This window comes from Phycodurus eques, chromosome 7 (genome assembly GCF_024500275.1).
Source record: "Phycodurus eques isolate BA_2022a chromosome 7, UOR_Pequ_1.1, whole genome shotgun sequence".
Classification (NCBI taxonomy): domain Eukaryota; kingdom Metazoa; phylum Chordata; class Actinopteri; order Syngnathiformes; family Syngnathidae; genus Phycodurus; species Phycodurus eques.
Genome location: NC_084531.1, coordinates 5,398,468 through 5,422,362, shown reverse-complemented (window position 1 = coordinate 5,422,362; position 23,895 = coordinate 5,398,468). Strand labels below are relative to the sequence as shown.

The window sequence follows — 23,895 nt, the reverse complement described above, 5'->3', positions numbered from 1 at the left end:
AGACACACCCACCACATCCAAAAAATAATAATTTTGATTCAAAATAAAACTTCTGAGCCAGGCCATAATGTGTACAAACATTTTTCTTCAATAATACAATTCTTATTTTTTCAGCTGTTCGGTAAAAACCATTGAGTGGATATTGGTAACTTCAAAATACATTGATTAAGTCAAAGAATTAGATGCAAACAAATAATGGCAGTAACTCATCTGTAAGGACTTGTGCTTTGGAATAGAGGGTCACTTCAAGTCCTGCTACAGACAAAATGTAAAAATGGCAACTAGTGTTTGTAGAGATGCTAGTCTGCTTCCTGGTTACTGTCGAGGTGCTCTTGAACAAAGCAACAAGCCCACCTCAAAGGTCAAGAGGTGCAGCACTGCTTGCACCCCACTTTCGCTACTTGCATGCCTGCATGTGTGCGATTTGGTATGATGTGTGTGTGTGTGTGTGTGTGTAGATGTCTGATATGAGCAACTTAAAAATACATGTAAATACGGTTCCAAAAAATGAGAGACACTAGTCCTGTAATGCAACAGTATTTTTGCACGCAGATCTGCAGAGGCAATTTAACCTAAGTTTTCAAACACATAATGAAAATGTGTTGTGGTTTGACACCAAGGTTGAACTTTAACAGTACTGCAAATCATCATAACTATAGTGAAGTGTAGTGACTGACTGCAGTATCATTCTTTGGAAAGTGACAGTGGTTGGAATTATCAGTATTGTCAAACCTTCAAAAAGATGATGTTAACCTTTCAGTTTGTCAAGAACTCAAATTATACAAAAAAATATAAATAAAACCAAACCAGAATAAATTTTAAGTTTTGGTAGGTGGGGGATGTCTGAATGTCCAAGATCACCAGCGCCTAAAATTTACCCTATTGTACATAAAATGAAAACATGGTCTTGCATTTATTTTTTTTTTTAACATTCCAGATGATAGAGAAAAACCTTTGCTGCCTCCTCTGTCACAGCCGCCTGATATTGTTAAGGATGACCCGACCCCTGCAGAGGCTACCTCCTCTGACATGAACAATAAGCCAACAATACTATCTCTAATATCAGAAGCACTTGAAACCCCTGTGAGCACCATTTCTATTTCTCCCCCTGCGCCAATTGTTCCCATTACAAACATAATGTACACCACCAAACCTCCCAGAGAACTACCCCCAGAGCCCCAATGTGCACCTGAGGTGCCTGCCTACCCTGCACCCCTTCCTGATCCTATGCCTTCATCTGCACTTCAGGAAAACCCAGAAAGCACAGCCACAAATCGTGATGCGGTAGATGTGGTGATTAGAGAGGAGGAGGTACAATCAAAGGATGCTTCTTTTATGGAAAATTCTCTTACACTCTCCTCCTCCACAAATGGTGTGGTTGAGGTTGTGTCAGAAAGTCCCTCGCTCATGTTCCCATCTAGTCGCCAGGAGTCTGTTCTCGAGTCTCCCATTGCTCAGCCTGAGGAGCTCTGCCTTTCTAATGGTTTACCACTTCCATCCCCCCAAGATCCAGAGGCCCTTGTTACGAGCGCAGAAGAGTGTGAAGACAGCCCCATTGCAGAGCCTGACATTTGTCGGCAGCCTCTCCTTAAATCCTCCAAAGCCGTCACTCAGGCAGTGCCTCCATCAGTTATTGAATCAACCACGGTACCTGTTGCCGAGTCCATTTCTGCCATCAGTCCAAAGGTTCCTGCTGAAACAATTGCCCAGGCAGCATCCTCGCAGGCTGAGATTGAAGGAACAGGTCCTCCTGTTTCCCCGATGCCTCAATCCAATGCCACAGCAGCAATGACATCTTTACTGGTGACAGGCTCAAAAGATGACCATGACCTAGAAACGGTGACAAGTCCTCCCCAGATAGTCCCCAATACCCTTGTGGAAACTTCGATGCAAGGTGTGTTACTTACCACTTATTTATAATGTGCATTACATTTCCAAGTTATAGCTCTAGTTTTCTCACTTTGTAAATGATTATATTTTGTCAGTGTTACAGCAAATTTTGGCAAAAACTGTGCTCAGTATTTTTTATTATTTAATGACTTTTATCCGTTTTTCTGTAGCTGCTGTATCTGTGCCAAAGAAAAAGAGGAAAATGAAGGATTTGAACAAAAAGGAGGCAGTGGGAGATCTACTGGATGCATTTAAAGAGGTGTGTGTATGTGATTTCAATCCTTCAACTGTTACAACCAGGATGTGTAATTAAAGTCCCTGCTCATAATATACAAAGAAATTCAGTGGTACGTAATGTTGTAATGTGGAACCATTCACGTTTGTCCCCCACTGTTTCAGGAAAAAGTAGTTGTACCACCAGAACCTAAAGTTGTCTCGGCAACATCATCTGAAGCGCAACTTCCTCCTCCGTCTCCTGCACTAGAGGACACAGACTTAACCTGGGAGGACAAGGAAGACAAGCTGGATGCTGAGAACATTCAGCCAAACCCTTCCGAGCAGACCACAACTGACAAGGAATATCGGTATAAAGAGGGTGGGTCCATTATACCAGTCACCAGTCACCAGTCACTGGCTTTTACTGACAGTCCAGTTTTGACAAATAACTCTCTCTCTTACGTGCACATTTTAAACAATTTTTTTTTATTTTTCCTAAAAATAAAGATGTGTGATATAGTATATATAACCATTGGTTGAAATGAATTTAGTGGAAAAGTGGTGATTTTAATTTTAGCACACTAATAGAAAGCAGAGGTCATTTCAAAGCACAATTTAAATTGGAGGAGGTGTGCAAGTGTTCACTCATAATGTAGAGGTACTTCGCTCCTGGAAGGATGGTTGTATTGTTACAGTATAGCTATTGTTCCTAGGTGGCCGAAATTAATGATAGTGTAATTATGTTTCCCAACATTTCTTGAGCTAATGCACCTATTTTACATTTGTTACAATAGCAACGGGTGGATACACAGATTTATTTACATTCTGGCATTTAATAGGAGAGCATTTTAATTGTTCTGCCTGTCACTGTATGTCGCTGGCATGGAGAGATGAACAAAAACATATTTGTAATTGAGAATAATTTTCAGGCAAATTAGGTGAAATTGGATCAGTTACACGACACCCTTGATCTGCTCTCACAGCACACTTGTGTGCCACGTTTAGCAGTATTATAATAAACGGTCAACTGCCTCAAAACCACGATCCATCCATTTTTTTTTATACTGCTTATCCTCACTAAAGAAATTTTAAATAAAAGGTTGCAGTTTCATTTTGTGCTTAGGTGGATGACACATAACAACATAAGTTATCCTTAAACTTAAGTGTCTGAAGATGTTTATTTAAAATAGAATTTACTGTATTTGAAATGAAATGTTTTTAAAATTCCAGCAAAGGGATGCAATTAAGTATTTTATTTTCAGAACAATGGAAACCAATCAATCCAGAGGAGAAGAAAAAGTATGACCGGGGTTTTCTTCTGGGATTCCAATTTATCTCAGCCAGCATGAATAAGCCTGAGGGTCTTCCTGCTATTAATGATGTCGTCCTCGACAAGGTATACCCACTGACTCTAATAACATACCAAAAATCTTACACATTACTACCTTTGTACTGATAGTTTTTTTTAAAGAGGTGATCATGTGTCTTTAAATAAAACTTCAGAATGGGTCTTACCATAGAAGTATGAAACACCATTCTTGCAATAGATATTTCCTCATTATTTGAAAAATATTCGCCTTCCTTTTTCACCCTTTGAATATGAGTTTTGAACTGTATTTGTCATGCAGATACTGTACATAATTTGTCATGAGATGTGAAGCACAATGGTGGAGTTGGTAGATTGTTTACCCCACAGATATTCAAGGGAACTGTTTCTAATTCCCTCCACCTTGAGTAAGGCCCCACTTCTTGCTCTAGAAAACAGCCCAAAAGCATGATGCTGCCACCACAATGCTTCACTGTTAATATGGTGTTCTTTTGGTGATGAGCATTGTTGCGTTTGCGCCAAACATAACTTGGAATTATGGCCAAAAAGTTCAACCTTGGTTTCATAGGACCATGACACATTTTTACACATTTAGTGGATTTGTTTTTGCAAAATGTTGCTGGGCTTGGATGTTTTTCTTTGTAAGATAAGACTTCTGTCTTGCCACCCTACCCCACAGCCCTGACATATGAAGAAGATGGGAGATTGTTGTTACGTGTACTAAATAGCCAGTACTTGCCAGAAATTATTACAGCTCCTTCAGTGTTGCTGTTGGCCTCTTAGCACCCTCCCAGACTAGTTTTCCTTATTGTTTTATTCATTTTGGGGGGAGGTCCCGTTTTTGGTAATGTCGCTGTTGTGCTGTATTTTCTTCACTTGTTAGTGATTGTCTTCACTGTGTTCCATGATGTATTACATTTTTTATTTAAATTTATTGTACTTATTTGTGTCCCTCCAGAGGAAATTCAACTCACTTTGATGTATACTTTTGTTTTGCACACCACAAACGGAACCAGATCGCACTCATGCAGACATGCAAGGAGAGATTGAGTGAAAGAAGTGGGCAAAGAGCGCCGCACCACTTGTGTTGGGAGCGTGGGGATGATACCTTGCTAAAGGGCACCTCGACAGTAGGCAGCAAATAGACTACCATCTCTCCGACAGCTAGTTGACATTTTTATATTTTTTTTGTCTGTAGTCAGACTTGAACCCGTGTCATCCAACTCCCAAGCCCATGTCCTCACAGACTGAGTTGTTGTCTTGGAAATTCTTTTGCACCCTTTTCCTGACTGATGCCTTTGAACAATGAAATCCCTCTGATGCTGTGGAAGCTATCTGAGGACCATGGCTAGTGCTATAACATGTGACTGCAAACATGTCAGGAAAATACTACTAGAACATCTGAACTTTATTTGGGGTTAATCATGAACACTTTAAGTGGTGGTAGGGGTGTGCTGACTCCCATTTAACACGGGTTTGACGTTGAATGGAGAATTTTGAGCAAAGCCACATCCCCAGTTATAAGAAGGGTGTGTTTTCTTGTGCAGCCATATTATCTGTTTATTTTTACTTACCCCTTTAAAATATATATTTTGTTCAATTAAGTCTTAAATTATAGGTCACGTTAATGCTGGGAAAAGTTATGAAATTTTTATTTTTTTTTTAATTAAATTTTTTTTTAAATCACAAAAACCTGGCATTTGAACAATAGTGTGTAGCCTTTTTATATCCACCAGTATAACTAAAAGAACTGCTTAACAGATTGGAGCCCATGGTATGTGCATAAGAAAACACGTGAAATATGTTAGCCAGGATTCACCAGTTTTTATGTAACAGTTATCACTTCTCTAATTGTGAGAACCATTGGCGGAAGAATGGGGAGTATTACTGTCTCCGACAGGAAGCAAATGGGGTGAGGGATCAAATCTTTTTTTTTTAAATTTAATTTAATTTTATTTTTTAAAAGTTTTTCCTGTTTTAACTGTGCTAGTGTTGGTTCTTTTGGTGTTCATCTACAAGTACATGCATGTTAGGTTAAGTGAAGACTAAATTTCCTGTGAGTGGCATTTTTAATTGAGATTGACCCGTTATAAAGTTAAGTGGTAAAGACAAAGAATAAATAAAGAACGGGGCCTATACAGTATCACGTATTAGAGGCTTGTAACTGAAAACAGAAAAAAAAATGCCAGTGCAAAATCTTTGTGAGTACGCTATTTATGATCCGCACATTTTTAGATTTTTTTTTTTTTTTACATTTTTTTTTTTTGTTTTTTTCACACTGTTTAGGCCAACAAGACTCCTCTTCGCCAACTTGACCCCAGTCGGCTTCCTGGAATGAACTGTGGTCCTGACTTCACACCTTCCTTTGCCAACCTTGGCAGGCCAGGTATGGGAGGAGGAAGTAGAGGACCAGTAAGTAATTTATTTTTATTTTTATTTTTTACTTTTGAAGGTCACGGACCAGCAATTTTCTGTATTTTTCGGACTATTAAGTTGCAGTTTTTTTCATTTGGCCGGAGGTGCGACTTATACTGCGGAGCGATTTATATGTGAAATTAATAACACATTATTATATAATTTCACGTTATTTTCACACTGACAACCGCAAGAGGGCGCTCTAGGCCTGTGTATCTGTACCTGCAACTGACAATGAGTCTGACAAAAGTGACGTAGAAGAGGAAGCGGTGCGTCGTCTACCTCCGGAGTTGGCGGAATTGTTTAGAAGTGACACAGAGGATGAAGATTTCATTGGATTTAGTGATTTGGAGTGACACTGTTCTTTATGCTTTAGTTATCTGAATAACTGTTGTTACGTTAACATACCAGGCACATTCTCAGTTCGTTGTTTATGCGTCATGAAACGTTAGCTGAATATGTTACATTAGGATACCGTACACCTATTCAGCCTTTTATTTTAAATTGCCTTTCAAGATGAAATGTCTGTTCTTGGTGTTGGATTTTATCAAATAAATTTCCCCCCAAAAAATGCGACTTATACTCCAATGTGACTTATGTTTTTTTCCTTCTTTATTATGCATTTTTGGCTAGTGCGACTTTTACTCCGGAGCGACTTTTACTCCGGAAAATACGGTAGTTGTCCTCTGTTATTTTGTCTTCTAATTTTCCCTCTGTCCCATCTTTTCTTAGCCTCCTGCTATGGGAGTAGGCATAGGCGGCCCACGTCGTTCTCAGCAGATGCAAAGGAAAGAACCAAGGAAAATCATTACCAGCATGTCACTCAATGAGGATGTGAAGCTGAACAAGGCAGAGAAAGCATGGAAGCCTTCAGTGAAAAAAGCAGTGTATGGTTTTGCAGGAGAAAAGGCTGTGGAGAATGATCCAGATCAACTCAAGACACAGGAATTGTTTAAAAAGGTCCGCAGTATCCTCAACAAACTAACCCCTCAAAAGTTCCAACAGCTAATGAAACAAGTTTCAGAACTTACTATTGACACGGAGGAGAGGTTAAAAGGTGTCATAGACCTCACCTTTGAAAAGGCCATCTCTGAGCCAGACTTTTCCGTGGCCTATGCCAACATGTGCCGCTGCGTTATGGGGGTATGTATCAATAGCTTACTAATGTTTGCTCCCTATGTAGACAATTTAATGCTGGATGATTTTTACAATAAATGGCTATAAAATCTTTGAACCTTTTAGCTAAAAGTCCAAGCTACAAATAAGCCAGGAGACACTGTGAATTTCCGGAAGCTGCTACTGAATCGATGCCAGAATGAGTTTGAGAAGGATAAAAATGACAATGAGATCTTTGAGAAGAAGCAGAGAGAGCTGGAGGCTGCTGAAGGGGTATAATACCAAGTATTTTTGTGTATTTTTTATTGTAATTCTGTACACTATAAACTAACCTTCTTGTTTTAATTAATACATCTTCATCAACTAAACTACTTTTTCCCCATAACAGGATGAGGAGAAGCAAAGGTTAATTGAGGATCTTGAAGTGTCTAAAAACAAGGCTAGGAGGCGCTCACTTGGTAATATTAAATTCATCGGTGAACTATTCAAACTTAAGATGCTCACAGAAGTCATCATGCATGACTGCATTGTAAAGCTACTAAAAAACCATGATGAGGAGTCCCTGGAGTGCCTGTGCAGACTATTATCCACTATTGGAAAGGATCTAGACTTTGAAAAGGCCAAGGTATAGCCTACACTTGTAGTTCAATACATCAACTTGCAAAGATGGGAATGTACAAAACAAAATTACACTAAAACACTGACCAATGTTTTGGAATGGTCTTTAGCATTTCATGGACCAGTATTTCAATCAGATGGAGAAAGTAATAAAGGAAAAGAAGACCAGCTCCAGGATCCGCTTTATGTTGCAAGATGTGATGGACCTTCGACGGGTAAACATAAATTACAGTTTGTCAAATTTTGTGTGTAACTGTTTTTGACTATACTTCTCTGTTTAGGTGACCTAACATTTATTGTACATTAATTCTCTCGTGCCATCTCAGAATAATTGGATGTCCAGACGACGCGACCAAGGCCCAAAGACGATTGACCAGATCCACAAAGAAGCTGAGCTGGAGGAGCACAGAGAGCAGATGAAAGTGCAGCATGCCCTCATCTCCAAGAAAGAATCTTTTGGCGGTCCGGGAACCAGGATGGGTGGAGCAGGATCAGGGACTCGTGGGGGACCTCACGCATCTAGTCGTGGTGTTTCCCCACAAGATGATGGCTGGAACACAGTTCCCATATCCAAGAACCGAACTTATGATGCAAAATTCAAATTCCCAAAGGTAGTTCTTGTCTGTTGTATGCATATACAGTATTTGCTTTCCACCATGAATTAAGCACAATCATGGAATGCAACAGTCCAAATGAACTTGAATTCAAAGCTTGATTTTAAAGTATTTTTAAGGCCTTGCTCTGGGGCACTGAGCAGTAGTCAGGATGTAAGCTAGCATCTCTTCAACAACTAGTTGAAATGTATTTTTGTCCACAGCAGGACTCAAACTGCAATCTTCCCATTCACTTTTTAAAATCCACAATATCACTAATAAAATGTGCCTCAATAATACAAAAACAAATATAAAATTGAAATGGTGGAATTCAGAAAATGAAAAACCCCTTAGTACACATCCAGTCATGCCATCTAATCGCATGTCATTTCAAGATTGAGCTAAATGCTGAAGCACCTTTGATCCATCTTTCTTATTTTCAGCTTGAAGATTGGTTTTAATCAAGAAACTCTTCTTTTCAGACACCTGCTTTTGATATCCACACTCAGTGTCTTGCTCCAGGAGGCAAAGGTGCTTTGAGCTGGGGTAGGGGCAGCAGCGGTGGTAGTGTCAACAAGCTTACAGATTCTGGTAGGTCTACCTTTTGAATATCCCTGTAGCTTTAATTATGAGCTATGATAAGATAAGATACAATCTTTGAGTGTATTTCTCTCCCCAGGCCCAGAATCTGGCTGCCGTACAGCTACCAACACTCTAAACAGGTTTTCACCTCTACAACAGGCCTTGTCAGGATCTTCAGCAGAGTCAGACAGGCGGGTTCCTCAGCGGTAGGAACAGTTGTATAGTGGATAAAACAAAGTTGCAATGTAGTGGTCCTTGCAGACCTGGGATTTATTTTTTGTATTTTTTTTTTATCAATATAAATACCACAATACTGAAATCATGCGCACATCTTGGCAACTTTTAGGTAATGTTATGACATGGCGGCAAAGGTATTCATGAATTTCTTGCATTCTTTTAAAATTGTTTTTTTTAATGTTCCGTTAATTTTCAAGAAAATAGTTATTTTTCCTTAATTTCACACAGCCATTAATTGATGATTAATTTTCCCACAATTGCTGGGTCTGCAACCTAATTATAACCACTTCACAACTGGTTTAAGCTTTTCACATCCACCTAGTCCAATAATGTTTGCTAACAATCTCACCTGTACAGAAACAGCTCAAGTCGAGAGCGAGGCGAGCGCTTTGACCATTCTGTCCGCGCTGATCGTGGATTTGACCGCCGTGATGACCGTGATCGAAATCGCCTACATGTTACTGCTACACGCAGCTTCAGTCGGGAAAAGGAGGAGCGGAGTCGGGAGAGGGAGCAACGTGGATCAGCAGATCCAGTCCGCAAAGTTGCAAATATGGCAGATGACAGGGATCGGGGCAGCAAAGAGAGAGCTCTGAGCCGAGACAATGGTATCTATCTGACCAGACTTTAACTCCTGTGTTAATACTCATTTCACGCTATCACCGTTTGAGCCAGTACGAATTTAGGTCTGCGCAGGGTCATTACATTTTGGTCTTGTTTTGTTTACATAAACAGTGAGGAGGGAAACAGCTGCAACTCCTCCACCTCTCCAAACTGCTACCAAGCCGGCCTTGACTGTGGAAGAGCTAACAAAAAAATCCAAAGCCATCATCGAAGAATACCTCCATATTCTTAATATCGAGGTAACAAATCACCCCTTTTTTTACTTGAATTTGTATATTTCACTTGCCCATAAAGCAGAAGATGTTTTCTATCCCAGGTGACTTGGGGCGAGAGGCAGGTACACCCTGGATTTGTTGCCTGCCAATTGCAGGGCAATAATAAGAACATCCTTTCTGTTTTTGTACATATACATATGTCAGAAATGTTTTTGTAAAAGTTTCTCGTTGTCTAATGAGACAAAGAGGTGCGTTTGAGCGAACTCCAGGCGGGCTACAATGTGCAGTCCTGCTCAGTATTATTGGCACCCATGAAGTTTTACTAAATGTGGACTGTCTCCTGAAGAAAATGAATAGAATGAAACAGCATTTTTCTATTAATAACGTTTGTTACAAAAGAGCAAGTGATAACATTTTATGAACAGATGAAACAATAGAGCTGTTTGGAAATGCACATAAACAGCATGTTGAGAGATGGCGCAATGAAACACACTGCCAACAGTCAAGTATGGTGGAGGATTCATAATGCTGTGGGCTGTTTTGCTCCATCTGGTACTGGAGGCCTTGACTGTATCACACGCATCATGAAATCAGAAAATTATCGAAATTTTAGAGCGAAATGTCTTCCCCAGTGTAAGAAAACCTGGTTTGATGCAAAGATCATGGGTCCTCCAGCAAGACAAAGACCCAAAGCACGCCTCCAAAAGGAATGGTTGAAAAGGAAAAAATGATTTAAAAAAAAAAAAAAAAAAAAAAGACATTCTTGCGTAAATGAATTGAATCCATTTTATCGACAGACTATAGCATAACAATGTGGAAAAAGTGAAGCGCTGTGCATACTTTATGGATAAGCTGTAGGTCTAGGATGTGGACAATGCAGTTGTGACAGGTTACCTTGCACTTTAACATTTAAATTTGAATATGGTGTAACTGGCATTCAGGAGAAATATGCTCAAATATAAATGTCTTTAAAGTAAAGTAGTAAAGTCAAATTCTCAAGACAACCATGTGCATTAAACATTTTGATTCTTTTTTTGTTGTTGTTTATTCAATTGCGGGACAATTTAGTCATATAAAAAGAAATAAAAAGAGAAATGTTTCAGCATGCACTGACAGAAGGATATTTTTCTCTGTCCCCACAGGAGGCCCTGCAATGTGTGCAGGAGATAAACTGCCCTCAGGTATTGTCTGTGTTTGTACAATTTGGGCTGGAGTCGACACTGGAGCGCAGGACCGAGGCCAGAGAGAACCTCGGGCGGCTGCTGCACCAGCTCATTAAGACAAGCATCCTCCCAACAGAACAGTACTATAAAGGGTCAGTATGAAACCACAAAAGTTCTTATCATGCATGTTAAACTAACATTTTGTGTTAAACTGGTTCCTTCCTTTTGTGTGCTTTTCAAGTGGGAGTTTGCAGCTTTAAAACTGCTAGAAACATGTTTATGTTAAGAATGTTTATGTAGTTTCATTTCACTGACCGTCTGCTCCCCCACTCTGCCAGTCTCTGACCAAAGCCATGCCTCTCGCTAACATGAACGTTTAGATTAGGGGACGTCGTCAATTATTGCTAACTGTGGGCCACCCACGCTCCGCAGAGGAATTTCAGGGCGCAGATCATGACACACTTTGCATTTTTCATTCAATGACATGATGCATCTGTTTATTTTTTAATAGCACAAAGGCTAACAATTAAAATCTGATTCGCTAGACGTTCATGTTGAATGGGGATATAGAGCCCTAGTGTCAGCAAGGTACAAGGTATTAGGTCAGCGTGAGGCTGGGGGGGTTTCAGCAGCTATGTGTGTGCCTGCGAGTGCATGGCACGTCAGTCACGCCTTCTGTCTCTGATTGGTTCTTTTTCCTCAGGCGTAGTTACTACTTAAAAAGTCAAATTAGATGTACAAGATGGGGACAGTGATTGCAGTTTTTGTTTTTCTTCCAAAAATCATTTTAGCTCATCTAACTGTCAGATCATTCTGAGAGATTTACCAAATATGACCAAAGTATTCAATGACCAAATTAAATTGTAAACTCCCTATTTAAGTCAGGGCATTCTCTTCATTTTACATAGGCTTCATGAAATCCTGGAGATAGCTGAAGAAATGGCGATAGACATCCCGCACATCTGGCTCTACCTGTCGGAACTGATCACTCCCATGCTCCATGAGGGAGGCATCCCCATGGGACACCTTTTCAAGTTAGTGTCAGACTTCTGTACCTCTTGAATGTTCAGACACATTGGAAAATTATTTCTAATATGAATGTTAACTGTTGCATTTTATAGGGAGATTTCAAAGCCTTTGATCCCTCTGGGCAAAGCAGGAGACCTGCTTGTCCGTATCCTCAGTTTACTCTGCAAAGAGATGGTGAGCTCATAAGTTTGACTTCACACATCATGTCGAGATTGGGATATTAATGTCACTCTCAATTGCACCAAACACGGTGAACCTGAGGGATACAGTTTTTTCAAAACTGATTTTTGTTTTCTTCTTGATATTGTTATTCACGAGTCAATTAACAGTTTGGTTTAAGGTAGGGCTGGGCGATTATGGAAAAATAATAAACACAATTATTTTTGATTGATATTGAAATCATGATTAATAAACATTGATTTCAAAACTTAGTATTTATTTAGTTACCATAACTCAACTGTAAATATAACTTAAAAGAACAACCACAAAATAAAAAGTAAAATAATGATACATTTTAAAAATAGCAATAAAAAACAATAAATGCCATTACTGCTGGGCAACGTGCATGCACCATACTGTCCCTAAGAGGCCAAAGCACAGCCTCTTAGGGACAGTGTGGTGCATGCATAGAGATACACACTTGCCTTTCGATAAAAAGAGTAGAAAGAGAAAGTTGCGATTGACCTTTTTGAGAATAACTTGTTTTTCCTATATTAGATTGAAGAATATGTGTCTGTGAGTATTGTTATTATTATATAACATATTATTATTATTATTATTATCTATGTGTTCCTAGAGCCTTTGTGTGTGAATATTCGTTATATGAAGATACAGTGGGTACGGAAAGTATTCAGACCCCCTTAAAATTTTCACTCTTTGTTATATTGCAGCCATTTATTAAAATCATTTAAATAAATTATTTTCCTCATAAATGTACAAAGCACCCCATATTGACAGAAAAAAAACGGAATTGTTGACATTTTTGCAGCTTTATTAAAAAAGAAAAACTGAAATCACACAGCCATAAGTATTCAGACCCTTTGCTGTGACACTCATATATTTAACTCGGGTGCTGTCCATTTCTTCTGATCCTCCTTGAGATGGTTCTACACCTTCATTGGAGTCCAGCTGTGTTTGATTATACTGATTTGACTTGATTAGGAACGCCACACACCTGTCTATATAAGACAGAATTGTGGCAAGGCACAGATCTGGCAAAAGTTACAAAAAACTTTCTGCTGCACTTAAGGTTCCTAAGAGCGCAGTGGCCTCCATAATCCTTAAATGGAAGACGTTTCAGAAGACCAGATCCCTTCTGAGAGCTGGCCGTCCGGCCAAACTGAGCGATCGGGGGAGAAGAGCCTTGGTGACAGAGGTAAAGAAAACCCCAAAGATCACTGTGGCTGAGCTCCAGAGATGCAGTCGGGAGAAAGTTCTACAAAGTCAACCATCACTGCAGCCCTCCACCAGACGGAAGCCTCTCCTCAGTACAAGACACATGAAAGCCCGCATGGAGTTTGCTAAAAAAACACCTGCAAGACTCCAAGATGGTGAGAAATAAGATTTTCTGGTCTGATGAGACCAAGACTTTTTGGCCTTAATGCTGAGCGGTATGTGAGGAGAAAACCAGACACTGCTCCTACCTGTCCAATACAGTCCCAGCAGTGAAGCATTGTGGTGGCAGCATCATGCTGTGGGGGTGTTTTTCAGCTGCAGGGAAGGGAGAGTGGTTGCAATCGAAGAAAAGATGAATGCGGCCAAGTACAGGGATATCCTGGATGAAAACCTTATCCAGAGTGCTCAGGACCTCAGACTGGGCCGAAGGTTGACCTTCCAACAAGACAATGACACTAAGCACACAGCTAAAATAACGAAGGAGTGGCTTCAGAACAACTCCTTGAGTGTCCTTGAATGGCCCACAGAGAGCCCTGACTTAAACCCAATTGAGCATCTCTGGAGAGACCTGAAAATGGCTGTGCACCAACGTTCATCATCCGACCTGACAGACCTGGACAAGATCTGCAAGGAATAATGGCAGATGATCCCCGAATCCAGGTGTAAAATAACTTGTTGCATCATTCCTAAAAAGACTCATGGCTGTATTAGCTCAAAAGGGTGCTTCTACTACCATAAATACTCAGCAAAGGGTCTGAATACTTATGTCTGTGTGATATTTAATTTTTTTTTTTTGTTATGGTTTTTTTTTTTTTTTTTTTTTTTTACTAAATCTACAAAAATTTCAACAATTCCATTTTTTTCTGTCAATATGGGGTGCTGTGTGTACATTAATGAGGGGAAAAAAGAACAATGATTTTAGCAAATGGCTGCAATGTAACAAAAGAGTGAAAAATTTAAGGGGGTCTATGTATAGAGCAAAAACATAGGAATGGAACATAAAACATAAAAAGTGGGTATTCTTTGGACATGAATATGGTGATTTATATTTATTTTTTAATTTTTTTTTTTTTTTTAAACGCAGATACTTTACGTCTCCTGTTCACACATCACACATTTGTAAGTGATTCTGGAGACAGTTCTCTTCGGTCAAATCAAAGCCTCACAATTGTGAAACTTGTATTAAAATTGTGAGAATACCATACTTTGACTGTGGGTGTCTTTATTTCATGAGGAGGTGGTGCTTATGGCACTCTTGTGCCTTTTCTTTTAAGAGACCGGTTATTGATAAGATGTGTTTTTAAATGATGATTGTAAATGTGTATATCCCACATCCAGAGCCATAACAAGGTGGGCACAATGTGGAGGGAGGCAGAACTCCAGTGGAAAGACTTCCTCCCTGAAGATGTAGACGTCAACAAGTTTGTGACGGAAAAGGTAAGGCATGACCACAAACACCTACCTCCTCATCTTCTACCTACTTTGTTGTGCCTCTTTGAAGTACAGTATCTATTGCAATGGAGACCTAGTTTAAAAATGAAATGTATTACTGTTCAGTTGAAATGACTTCATGAATTAGTGCCAAACCAGGCAAACATTTCTATTTTCTTGAAGAATGTAGTGTTCACACTGGCTGAAGATTCTGAAAAGAGCAAAACCAAGAAGATGAGCTCTGCAGAGCTGACCAGACAGCTTGAGAGACTGATCCAGGACAAGGCTGATAACAAAAGACTCATTGACTGGATTCAGGTTTGTATTCTTTTTTTATTGGGATTTTATTAACATTTGAAGTCCATTTATTCGTGGTTCTGGAAATGACAGCCTTTGAACCGTATTCTTTTTGGAGTTCATGTTTTTTTTTTCCCCCCCACTTAATACATGTTAAAGATATCATGCCCTGCTTGTACTGAGAAATTATATGACAAATCCTATCGTCTAGTTTGGTACTCAGGTGTGTTTCTACTCTTTGGTTGTCATTGTTGACCATGTAACTAGCACTTTATTTAACTCCCCAAATCAATATACAATATACAGTGGAACCTCTATAAAATGGACCCCGATATAATGGATATCGGATAAAACGGACCGTCGGACTGAACAATCTATCCAAAAATAGTTTCCATTTTTGTCACTTAAAATGCCATTGAGGAAGTCTGTTGTTCCAGAATTGGCTGTTGTTGTTTACTGGCAAAGACCCCTAATGATGACGACAAACAATGGACTTCGTTTTCCCTTGCCCGGACGCGGGTCACCGGGGCCCCCCACTGGAGGCAGGCCTGGTGGTGGGGCTCGAAGGCGAGCGCCTGGTGGCCGGGCCTGCACCCATGGGGCCCGGCCGGGCACAGCCCGAAAGGGTAACGTGGGTCCCCCTTCCCATGGGCTCACCACCTGTGGGAGGGGCCATAGGGGTCGGGTGCAGTGTGATCTGGGCGGTGGCCGAAGGCGGGGACCTTGGCGATCCAATCCCCGGCTACAGAAGCTGGCTCTAGGGACGTGGAATGTCACCTCTCTGGCAGGGAAGAAGCCCGAGCTGGTGTGTGAGGTCGAGAAGTTCCGACTAGATATAGTCGAACTCTCCTCCACACACAGCTTGGGCTCTGGTACCAGTCCTCTCGAGAGTGGTTGGACTCTCTTCCACTCTGGAGTTGCCCACGGTGAGAGGCGCCGAGCAGGTGTGGGTATACTTATTGCCCCCCGGCTCGGCGCCTGTACGTTGGGGTTCACCCCGGTGGACGAGAGGGTAGCCTCCCTCCGCCTTCGGGTGGGAGGGGGATGGGTCCTGACTGTTGTTTGTGCCTATGCACCAAACAGTAGTTCAGAGTACCCACCCTTTTTGGAGTCCTTGGAGGGGGTGCTGGAGAGCGCCCCCGCTGGGGACTCCATTGTTCTGTTGGGGGACTTCAATGCTCACATGGGCAATGACAGTGAGACCTGTAAGGGCGTGATTGGGAGGAACGGCCCCCCCGATCAGAAACCGAGCGGTGTTCTGTTATTGGACTTCTGTGCTTGTCACGGATTGTCCATAACGAACACCATGTTCAAGCATAAGGGTGTCCACATGTGCACTTGGCACCAGGACACCCTAGGTCGCAGTTCGATGATCGACTTTGTCGTCATGTCATCGGACTTGCGGCCGCATGTCTTGGGAGACTCTGGTGAAGAGAGGGGCGGAGCTGTCAACTGATCACCACCTGGTGGTGAGTTGGCTCCGATGGTGGGGGAAGATGCCGGTCCGACGTGGCAGGCCCAAACGTATTGTGAGGGTCTGCTGGGAACGTCTGGCAGAATCCCGTCAGAAGGAGTTTCAACTCCCACCTCCGACAGAACTTTGCTCATGTTCCGGGGGAGGCGGGGGACATCGAGTCCGAGTGGACCATGTTCCACGCCTCCATTGCTGAGGCGGCCGACCGGAGCTGTGGCCGTAAGGTGGTCGGTGCCTGTCGTGGCGGCAATCCCCGAACCCGTTGGTGGACATCAACAGTGAGGGATGCCGTCAAGCTGAAGAAGGAGTCCTATTGGGCCTTTTTGGCCTGTGGGACTCCTGAGGCAGCTGATGGGTACCGGCTGGCCAAGCGGAATGCAGGTCTGGTGGTCGCTGAAGCAAAAACTTGGGCATGGGAGGAGTTCGGTGAGGCCATGGAGAAAGACTTCCGGACGTCTTCGAGGAAATTCTGGTCCACCAACTGACGCAGTGCACCACCAACACTGTGTATAGTGGGGATGGGGCGCTGCTGACCTCGACTCGGGACGTTGTGAGTCGGTGGGGAGAATACTTCGAAGACCTCCTCAATTCCACCGACACGCCTTCCCATGAGGAAGCAGAGTGTGGGTTCTCTGAGACGGGCTCTCCTATCTCTGGGTTTGAGGTCACCGAGGTAGTTAAAAAGCTCCTCGGTGGCAGGGCCCCGGGGGTGAATGAGATTCGTCCGGAGTTCCAAAAGGCTCTGGATGTTGTGGGGCTGTCCTGGTTGACACGCCTCTGCAACATCGCGTGGACATCGGGGACAGTGCCTCTGGATTGGCAGACTGGGGTGGTGGTCCCCCTTTTTAAGAAGGGGGACCGGAGGGTGTGCTCCAACTACAGGGGGATCCCACTCCTAAGCCTCCCTGGTAAGCTCTATTCAGGGGTGCTGGAGAGGAGGGTCCGTCGGGAAGTCAAATCTCAGATTTAGGAGGAGCAGTGTGGTTTTCGTCCTGGCCGTGGAACAGTGGACCAGCTCTACACCCTCGGCAGGGTCCTCAAGGGTGCATGGGAGTTCGCCCAACCAGTCTTCATGTGTTTTGTGGACTTGGAGAAGGCGTTCGACCGTGTCCCTCGGGGAGTCCTGTGGAGGGTGCTTCGGGAGTATGGGGTGCCGAACCCCCTGATACGGGCTGTTCAGTCCCTGTACGACAGGAGTCAGAGTTTGGTCCGCATATCCGGCAGTAAGTCGGACTCGTTCCCGGTGAGGGTTGGACTCTGCCAAGGCTGCCCTTTGTCGCCGATTCTGTTCATAACTTTTATGGAAAGAATTTCTAGGCGCAGCCAAGGCATAGAGGGGGTCCGGTTTGGTGGCCTCAGTATTGCATCTCTGCTTTTTGCTGATGATGTGGTTCTGTTGGCTTCATCAAGCCGTGAGCTCCAACTCTCACTGGAGCAGTTCGCAGCCCAGTGTGAAGTGGCTGGGATGAGAATCAGCACCTCCAAATCAGAGACCATGGTCCTCAGTCGGAAAAGGGTGGCATGCCCTCTCCAGGTCGGGGACGAGATCCTGCCCCAAGTGGAGGAGTTCAAGTATCTTGGGGTCTTGTTCACGAGTGAGGGAAGAATGGAACGGGAGATCGATAGGCGGATCGGTGCAGCGTCTGCAGTGATGCGGACTTTGTATCGGTCCGTTGTGGTAAAGAAGGAGCTAAGCCGAAAGGCGAAGCTCTCAATTTACCGGTCGATCTTCGTTCCTACCCTCACCTATGGTCATGAGCCGTGGGTCGTGACCGAAAGAACGCGATCCCGGATACAAGCGGCCGAAATGAGTTTCCTCCGCAGGGTGTCCGGGCTCTCCCTTAGAGATAGGGTGAGAAGCTCGGTCATCCGGGAGGATCTCAGAGTAGAGCCGCTGCTCCTCCGTATTGAGAGGAGCCAGATGAGGCTGGCTCCTCTCAATGCGGCAATGCAATGTTACTAACCAACATGTTTCATATCTTTAATGTATCTATAGTAAAAGCAGATTCTTCTTTATTAGCGAAGGTGGCTCGCACCCAGGGTTGTTATTTTAACATTCTAAGATCATCAAAGCAAAATATTTGTTTGAGAGAAATGTTGTAGTCGTCATGCTTGTCTTTGATTAGACGACTACTCGGGTAGGTCTAACATTGTTTTCATTTCGTGGTTTGTTACTGATGCTGCCGAAATGGCACTTGTGTTAAGCATGTAAGCATACCAATGTTTGTCTTTTAGGCCAACCTGGATGAGCAGCAGATAACCTCCAACATGTTTGTCAGAGTACTGATGACCTGTGTCTGCCAATCAGCAATCATCTGTGAGTTGCTTTCGTCACCTTCTCCATTCAAAACTATAAATAATTATTGAACATTGAATTATATGGCAATGAGACAGACGGGTCTTGGTTTGTAACATGGAAAAAAAGCAATATACTCTATTTGGACAAACATGTAGGGACACATGGCCTTCAAATACAGGAAGTGAAAACTTAAGAAAATATCAAGCTGGTCTCCATTGTGCTGCCATAACAGAATCTACACTTTTTATGACAAGATTTCCTGCAAAACCTTGGAGGGTCTAAGGGAATTTTTGCCCACTTATCAAGACAAATGTTTTATGAGGTTACAAATCTGGATCTGGTTCACGATCTCCATTCTAGTTCATCCCAAAAGTGTTTGATGGGGTTATTATCAAGGCATTGTGCAGTTCAGTCAATTTCTTCCACACATAACTTATCTTATCATGCATTTATTGACCTTTGTGCATTGTGGCAGTCTTACTGGAACAGAAAATATTCCTACCAAATTAAATGTATAGGATGCTTCGCAGTGGTAAATTGGACAAGGCAGTATTAGAATAAATTAAAGCAGCACAGTAACCCAGTGGTTAGCATGTCTGCGTCATTGCTCTTAGGTCCAGTGTTCAAATCTTGGCTTCCTGTGTGGAGTTTGCATGTTCTTCCTGTGCTTGCGTGGGATTTTTCCGGGTAGTCTAGCGTCGGCCCATATTCCAAACAAATTTGCATGTTGGGATAATTAGCTGTTCATACCCTGTAAACTAGTGGCAATTTTTGATCCGTACAGATTACTCGTCACGGTTCGGCACACCATGGTCTGCGGATTGGTTGGTGTGGGGTATATAAAAAAAAAAAAAAAAAAACGTTTTGTGTGTTCACATGAAGCCAGCATGTTTAATCCACACTCACTAGTTGAAGCGCAGCTGTAGACAGTAGTCATGGCTACCATAGTGCATGGCTTAAAGTAGGGATGTCCCGATCACTTCCTATCCAATACCGATATTGCAGCCTTGAATTCAGGCCAGTACCGATATCAGTCCGATCCAATATCAGCAATAATCATACATACTTTACTTATTTTGTGCTGTGGAATGTTAGAAAGGCTTAATGAATTGATTTTACTCAAAGAACAATAATCAGCAACAGTAGGTATGAGAAAAACTGACCCATTTATTATTAACTAATGGGTTACATAAGGTAACTTTGAAAATAAGAATGTACTACAATTGAATAAGATAAATTATGTATTTAATTATATTAGTAAATCCTGAAAAATAACTTCAATAAAACCAAGAACAAAACATTTTTTTAAATTGCAACAGAGCCACTGCCTAATTTAAACATAAGAATATTCTCCATTTAAATAGATTAAATAAAAAATGAATTGGAAAACCATGAAAAATAATCTCAATAAATAATACAAGTTATACTTTTAAAGTGCAAAATAACTATTAAAGTTCAAGTCTTTTTTTGTATTTGTTTCCTTTTTACTGTCAGTATATACCGGAAACATAATTTGCTTTCTCCACACGGCAATACACTTGAACTTGGGGTTTAGTTTTATTGACAATCGTTGTTCCTGCTGTGCACGTCTTGGCCTCTGAGGGGCAGCGTGATACACGCAATGAAATATACACCTGCAGTAACAAAGTAGAAGTCATGATCGAATATTGTTATGACGACTCGTTTTTCAGCGAGTTTGATGAATATATGCCAAAGAGTATTTTTATATTGCCTATACAAACAGCGTTTGTGTACCAATATTCATTATTTTGAGAGAGAACATTGAATTTGCTGCACTTATCTCTAAAAAATAATGAATATTGATTTTCAGATCAGATCGGGACACCCCTAGCTTAAAGTACTCCGGCGTAGTGCCAGTGCTCACTTTGGTCTCAGCAGAGAGACTCACCAGCTTTCACATGCGGGGAGCCGAGTAGCTACGACTCACGAGCCCTCGCAATTGATCGGTAAAGCTAGTGCTACAGGCTGGGAAAGCCTGTCTATGTGCAGCCCGGAGCACCCAGGTCTGCACCAAAATTAAGCATATCACCGCGAGGTACGTTTGAAGTGCCAATAATCATCCTGCAGCTAGCTCATTAGCTGGCTAGCTGCAAGCTAAAGTATTGTACTTTAGTTTTTGACAAAGGGTGAGTACTGTCATTTAGGCCACTTTGTCCTGCTTTTAAACCTGTTCCAGTTATCTGACAGCCTAAATTGCTGTACATAACTGTTTTTATATTCTTTCCCTCTCTAGTAAATAACATTTACCACCTAAAATTATTATTGTTGCTTATTTAAAAAGGGTTGATTTGGAAAAAAAAAACAATAATATATATTCCTGTTTCCTGAGCTCAGTAAAGTCCTTAAAGTCCTTTTGTGTAAAAGACTCAAAAGACTTCCAGTTAAACTGCTGCATGCAATCAACACTATATACGAGCCATAATGTCCTGCTGGCTTAGGTTTTTTGAAAATGACTTGCAGGTGAGAATCCCTACAAGGTGAATGAGGAGATGATCAATCACAGGGCCAAGTTGCTGCAGAAATTCCTCAAGGATGAGCAGAAGGAGTTACAAGCTCTCTACGCCTTACAGGCTCTGATGGTGCACATGGAGCAGCCAGCCAGTGAGTGACTGAGTAGAAACTAATGGAACATTTGCATAGGTTATTATTTGCTCCGTTGTTCATCAAGGTATTTGATTGCTGCTTTAAACTGCCATGAATATCTGTGCTGTGATTAATTCATGTAATGACAATAAAGGTGATTCTTCTTCTTCTCTTGTCCCACTATCAGATCTGCTGCGAATGTTCTTTGACACTCTTTACGATGAGGACGTAATCAAAGATGACGCCTTCTTCAAGTGGGAATCGTGCAAGGACCCCGCTGAGCAGCAGGGCAAGGGCGTGGCTCTCAAGTCGGTCACCGGCTTCTTCACATGGTTGCGCCAGGCCGACGAATCTGACAACAGTTAGGGTCTCTGAGGTCTGACAGTTAAACTGGTGGGATTTTTTATTGAGGTCCTCCGGGAGAAGGGACGTTAGTTAGGAGGAGGATTCAGATGAGCCTGAATCGACAAAATCCTTCTGCTGAAACAGAAAAAAAGCAATAAAACAATCTTCAATTGGAGAGATTGTATTATCGATCGAGCGTTCGATCATGCCATTTTCTTTTTTTTTTTTATGCTGTGCAATTGAATGTCCTAATTCTAATGAATTTATGTGGCGAGAATACAGATATAGTAGTGCCTCGAGATACGAGTGACCCGACTTACCAGTTTTTTTTTTTTAGATACGAGCCGTCGATTGGCTGAGTTTTTGCTTTGACCTGCGAGCCCAAACTTGAGAAACGAGTGCTGTGTGGCAGGAGGCTCCACTAACTTGACAACAAGCAGCATTTTAGCTGATAGAAATTTAGTAAATATTCTTTAAAACAGAGGCTTCAAGCTGTACATTGCCACTACCAGTTGAAGTTTACTTGAAAGCTAACTAAACAAAGAGAATGACACTGAGAGAGACACAGGGTGGGGGTCAAGCGAGTGTGGGAGAGAGAGAGAGAGAGAGAAAGATGGCTCATTTAAAGTATTATTTTTGAGATGGGTGTTTTGAGATAAGAGCATGGCCACGGAACAAATTAAACTCGTATCTCAAGGCACCACTGTAGTGAAACGGTGGCGAAGCGGGGGCTACATAGCATTTCACATCAGTATTTTTAAGACCGTTTGCTTTGAAGTTTGAATCTTATTTTGAAACCGCTTTCCCTCATCTTAGCAACACTATGCTGTTAAATATATAAACATGTAAGAGGCTATATATTTTTGATGACTTCATCCTTTGTGCAACAGTGACATGTTGCATTTGGTTGATCTACATGCCTATGTAGATACTTGGCTTTTTGATTTTTTGATATTGAATGATTGGAGTGTGTGTGTGTTTTTTTTTTTATATATATATATAATAAAAGGATAAATATAGATGAAGATGGACATTTGAGACATGAGTCATACCAGTTGTGGACTTCTGAAGACTAAACGCAGACTTCACAAAGACAGCGTCACTGAGGAGAGTCACTATGACAATTTGACATTGACAATTTTGCTGCTGGGGGCAATGATCAGTTGCCACCCCACTTAACTTACACCCTCTGCTGGATCTGTGTTACTTTTTCCTGAACCTGAAGAGAGCAAGAATGAGGACGTGGCCAAGCCTAGCTACCATGCTTGGATTTTAATATGATACTGTTTTTGAAACTTGAAAAGTTACATATTTGAAACTCCACGTTATGAAAATATATATATATTTTTTTTTAATATTCAACGAGACAAATCCGTAGGCCTTTTTGCTTCCATGAGTAGAAACTGCTTTCAGGAATGTTCTGTATATACATCATAGTTTTTTTTTGTCCTGTCCCCCCCAGAGAATGCAAATATATTTTTCCTTTCTTTAAAAACAAAGGGGAAGTTTACCTCTCTATTTATTTCTCTCCTCAGCTGGCCGAAGGTGCTTGTAATTATCAGATCCAAGTATAGTAATTGATTGCAGTTTAGCTAATTGTGTAAATAGTTGTTTTTGCTTCATTAAAAATATATTTAATTAAAGAAAATTCTGCCTCTTTTCACATCAAAAACTGGAAGGACTAATAAAGATTGTTGCGCATATAAAATGTTTATACATTGTGTCACCTTTCATTGAGTGGTTGTCACACAAAGGCCTCCAGGTTTCATAGTAAAGATTTTTAGCTTTTTGATGGTTGACCTTCAGCAGTAGGTTCTGTGAAGAATATGAAGGGAAAACGGCACAGCAGCTGGAACTGAGTCCTTCCCAAACGTTTTTTTAGGGTGGCATATGCTAAACTGTGGAACCGAATCGTGACAGACGGAGTTTTCTAAAATTAAATGAATAGAAATATGCCATACCACGCTACACTCACGAGAGAGCAGCGTCGTATCCTATAAACTTGCCACATGAAGTACACACTAC

At 41.6% G+C, this 23,895-nt stretch overlaps 1 protein-coding gene across 11 annotated transcripts in view; it reads left to right on the top strand.

The window, feature by feature from the left end:
• Positions 1 to 23,565, top strand: part of LOC133404751 (eukaryotic translation initiation factor 4 gamma 1-like) — a 58,802-nt gene extending 35,237 nt beyond the window's left edge. For all 11 annotated transcript variants that reach the window (XM_061680960.1, XM_061680962.1, XM_061680959.1 and 8 more), the window contains 22 exons: positions 938 to 1,894; positions 2,061 to 2,149; positions 2,290 to 2,485; positions 3,369 to 3,502; positions 5,720 to 5,845; positions 6,581 to 6,991; positions 7,091 to 7,237; positions 7,353 to 7,589; positions 7,693 to 7,797; positions 7,909 to 8,193; positions 8,658 to 8,766; positions 8,855 to 8,963; positions 9,352 to 9,602; positions 9,730 to 9,857; positions 10,976 to 11,148; positions 11,905 to 12,030; positions 12,118 to 12,199; positions 14,759 to 14,857; positions 15,035 to 15,169; positions 18,858 to 18,939; positions 21,403 to 21,543; positions 21,713 to 23,565. In XM_061680960.1, the coding sequence (XP_061536944.1) occupies positions 938 to 1,894; positions 2,061 to 2,149; positions 2,290 to 2,485; positions 3,369 to 3,502; positions 5,720 to 5,845; positions 6,581 to 6,991; positions 7,091 to 7,237; positions 7,353 to 7,589; positions 7,693 to 7,797; positions 7,909 to 8,193; positions 8,658 to 8,766; positions 8,855 to 8,963; positions 9,352 to 9,602; positions 9,730 to 9,857; positions 10,976 to 11,148; positions 11,905 to 12,030; positions 12,118 to 12,199; positions 14,759 to 14,857; positions 15,035 to 15,169; positions 18,858 to 18,939; positions 21,403 to 21,543; positions 21,713 to 21,891 (4,301 nt within the window). In that variant the 3' untranslated portion in view covers positions 21,892 to 23,565. The remainder of the gene's footprint in view (positions 1 to 937; positions 1,895 to 2,060; positions 2,150 to 2,289; positions 2,486 to 3,368; positions 3,503 to 5,719; positions 5,846 to 6,580; positions 6,992 to 7,090; positions 7,238 to 7,352; positions 7,590 to 7,692; positions 7,798 to 7,908; positions 8,194 to 8,657; positions 8,767 to 8,854; positions 8,964 to 9,351; positions 9,603 to 9,729; positions 9,858 to 10,975; positions 11,149 to 11,904; positions 12,031 to 12,117; positions 12,200 to 14,758; positions 14,858 to 15,034; positions 15,170 to 18,857; positions 18,940 to 21,402; positions 21,544 to 21,712) is intronic.
• The last annotated feature ends 330 nt before the right edge of the window (positions 23,566 to 23,895 follow it).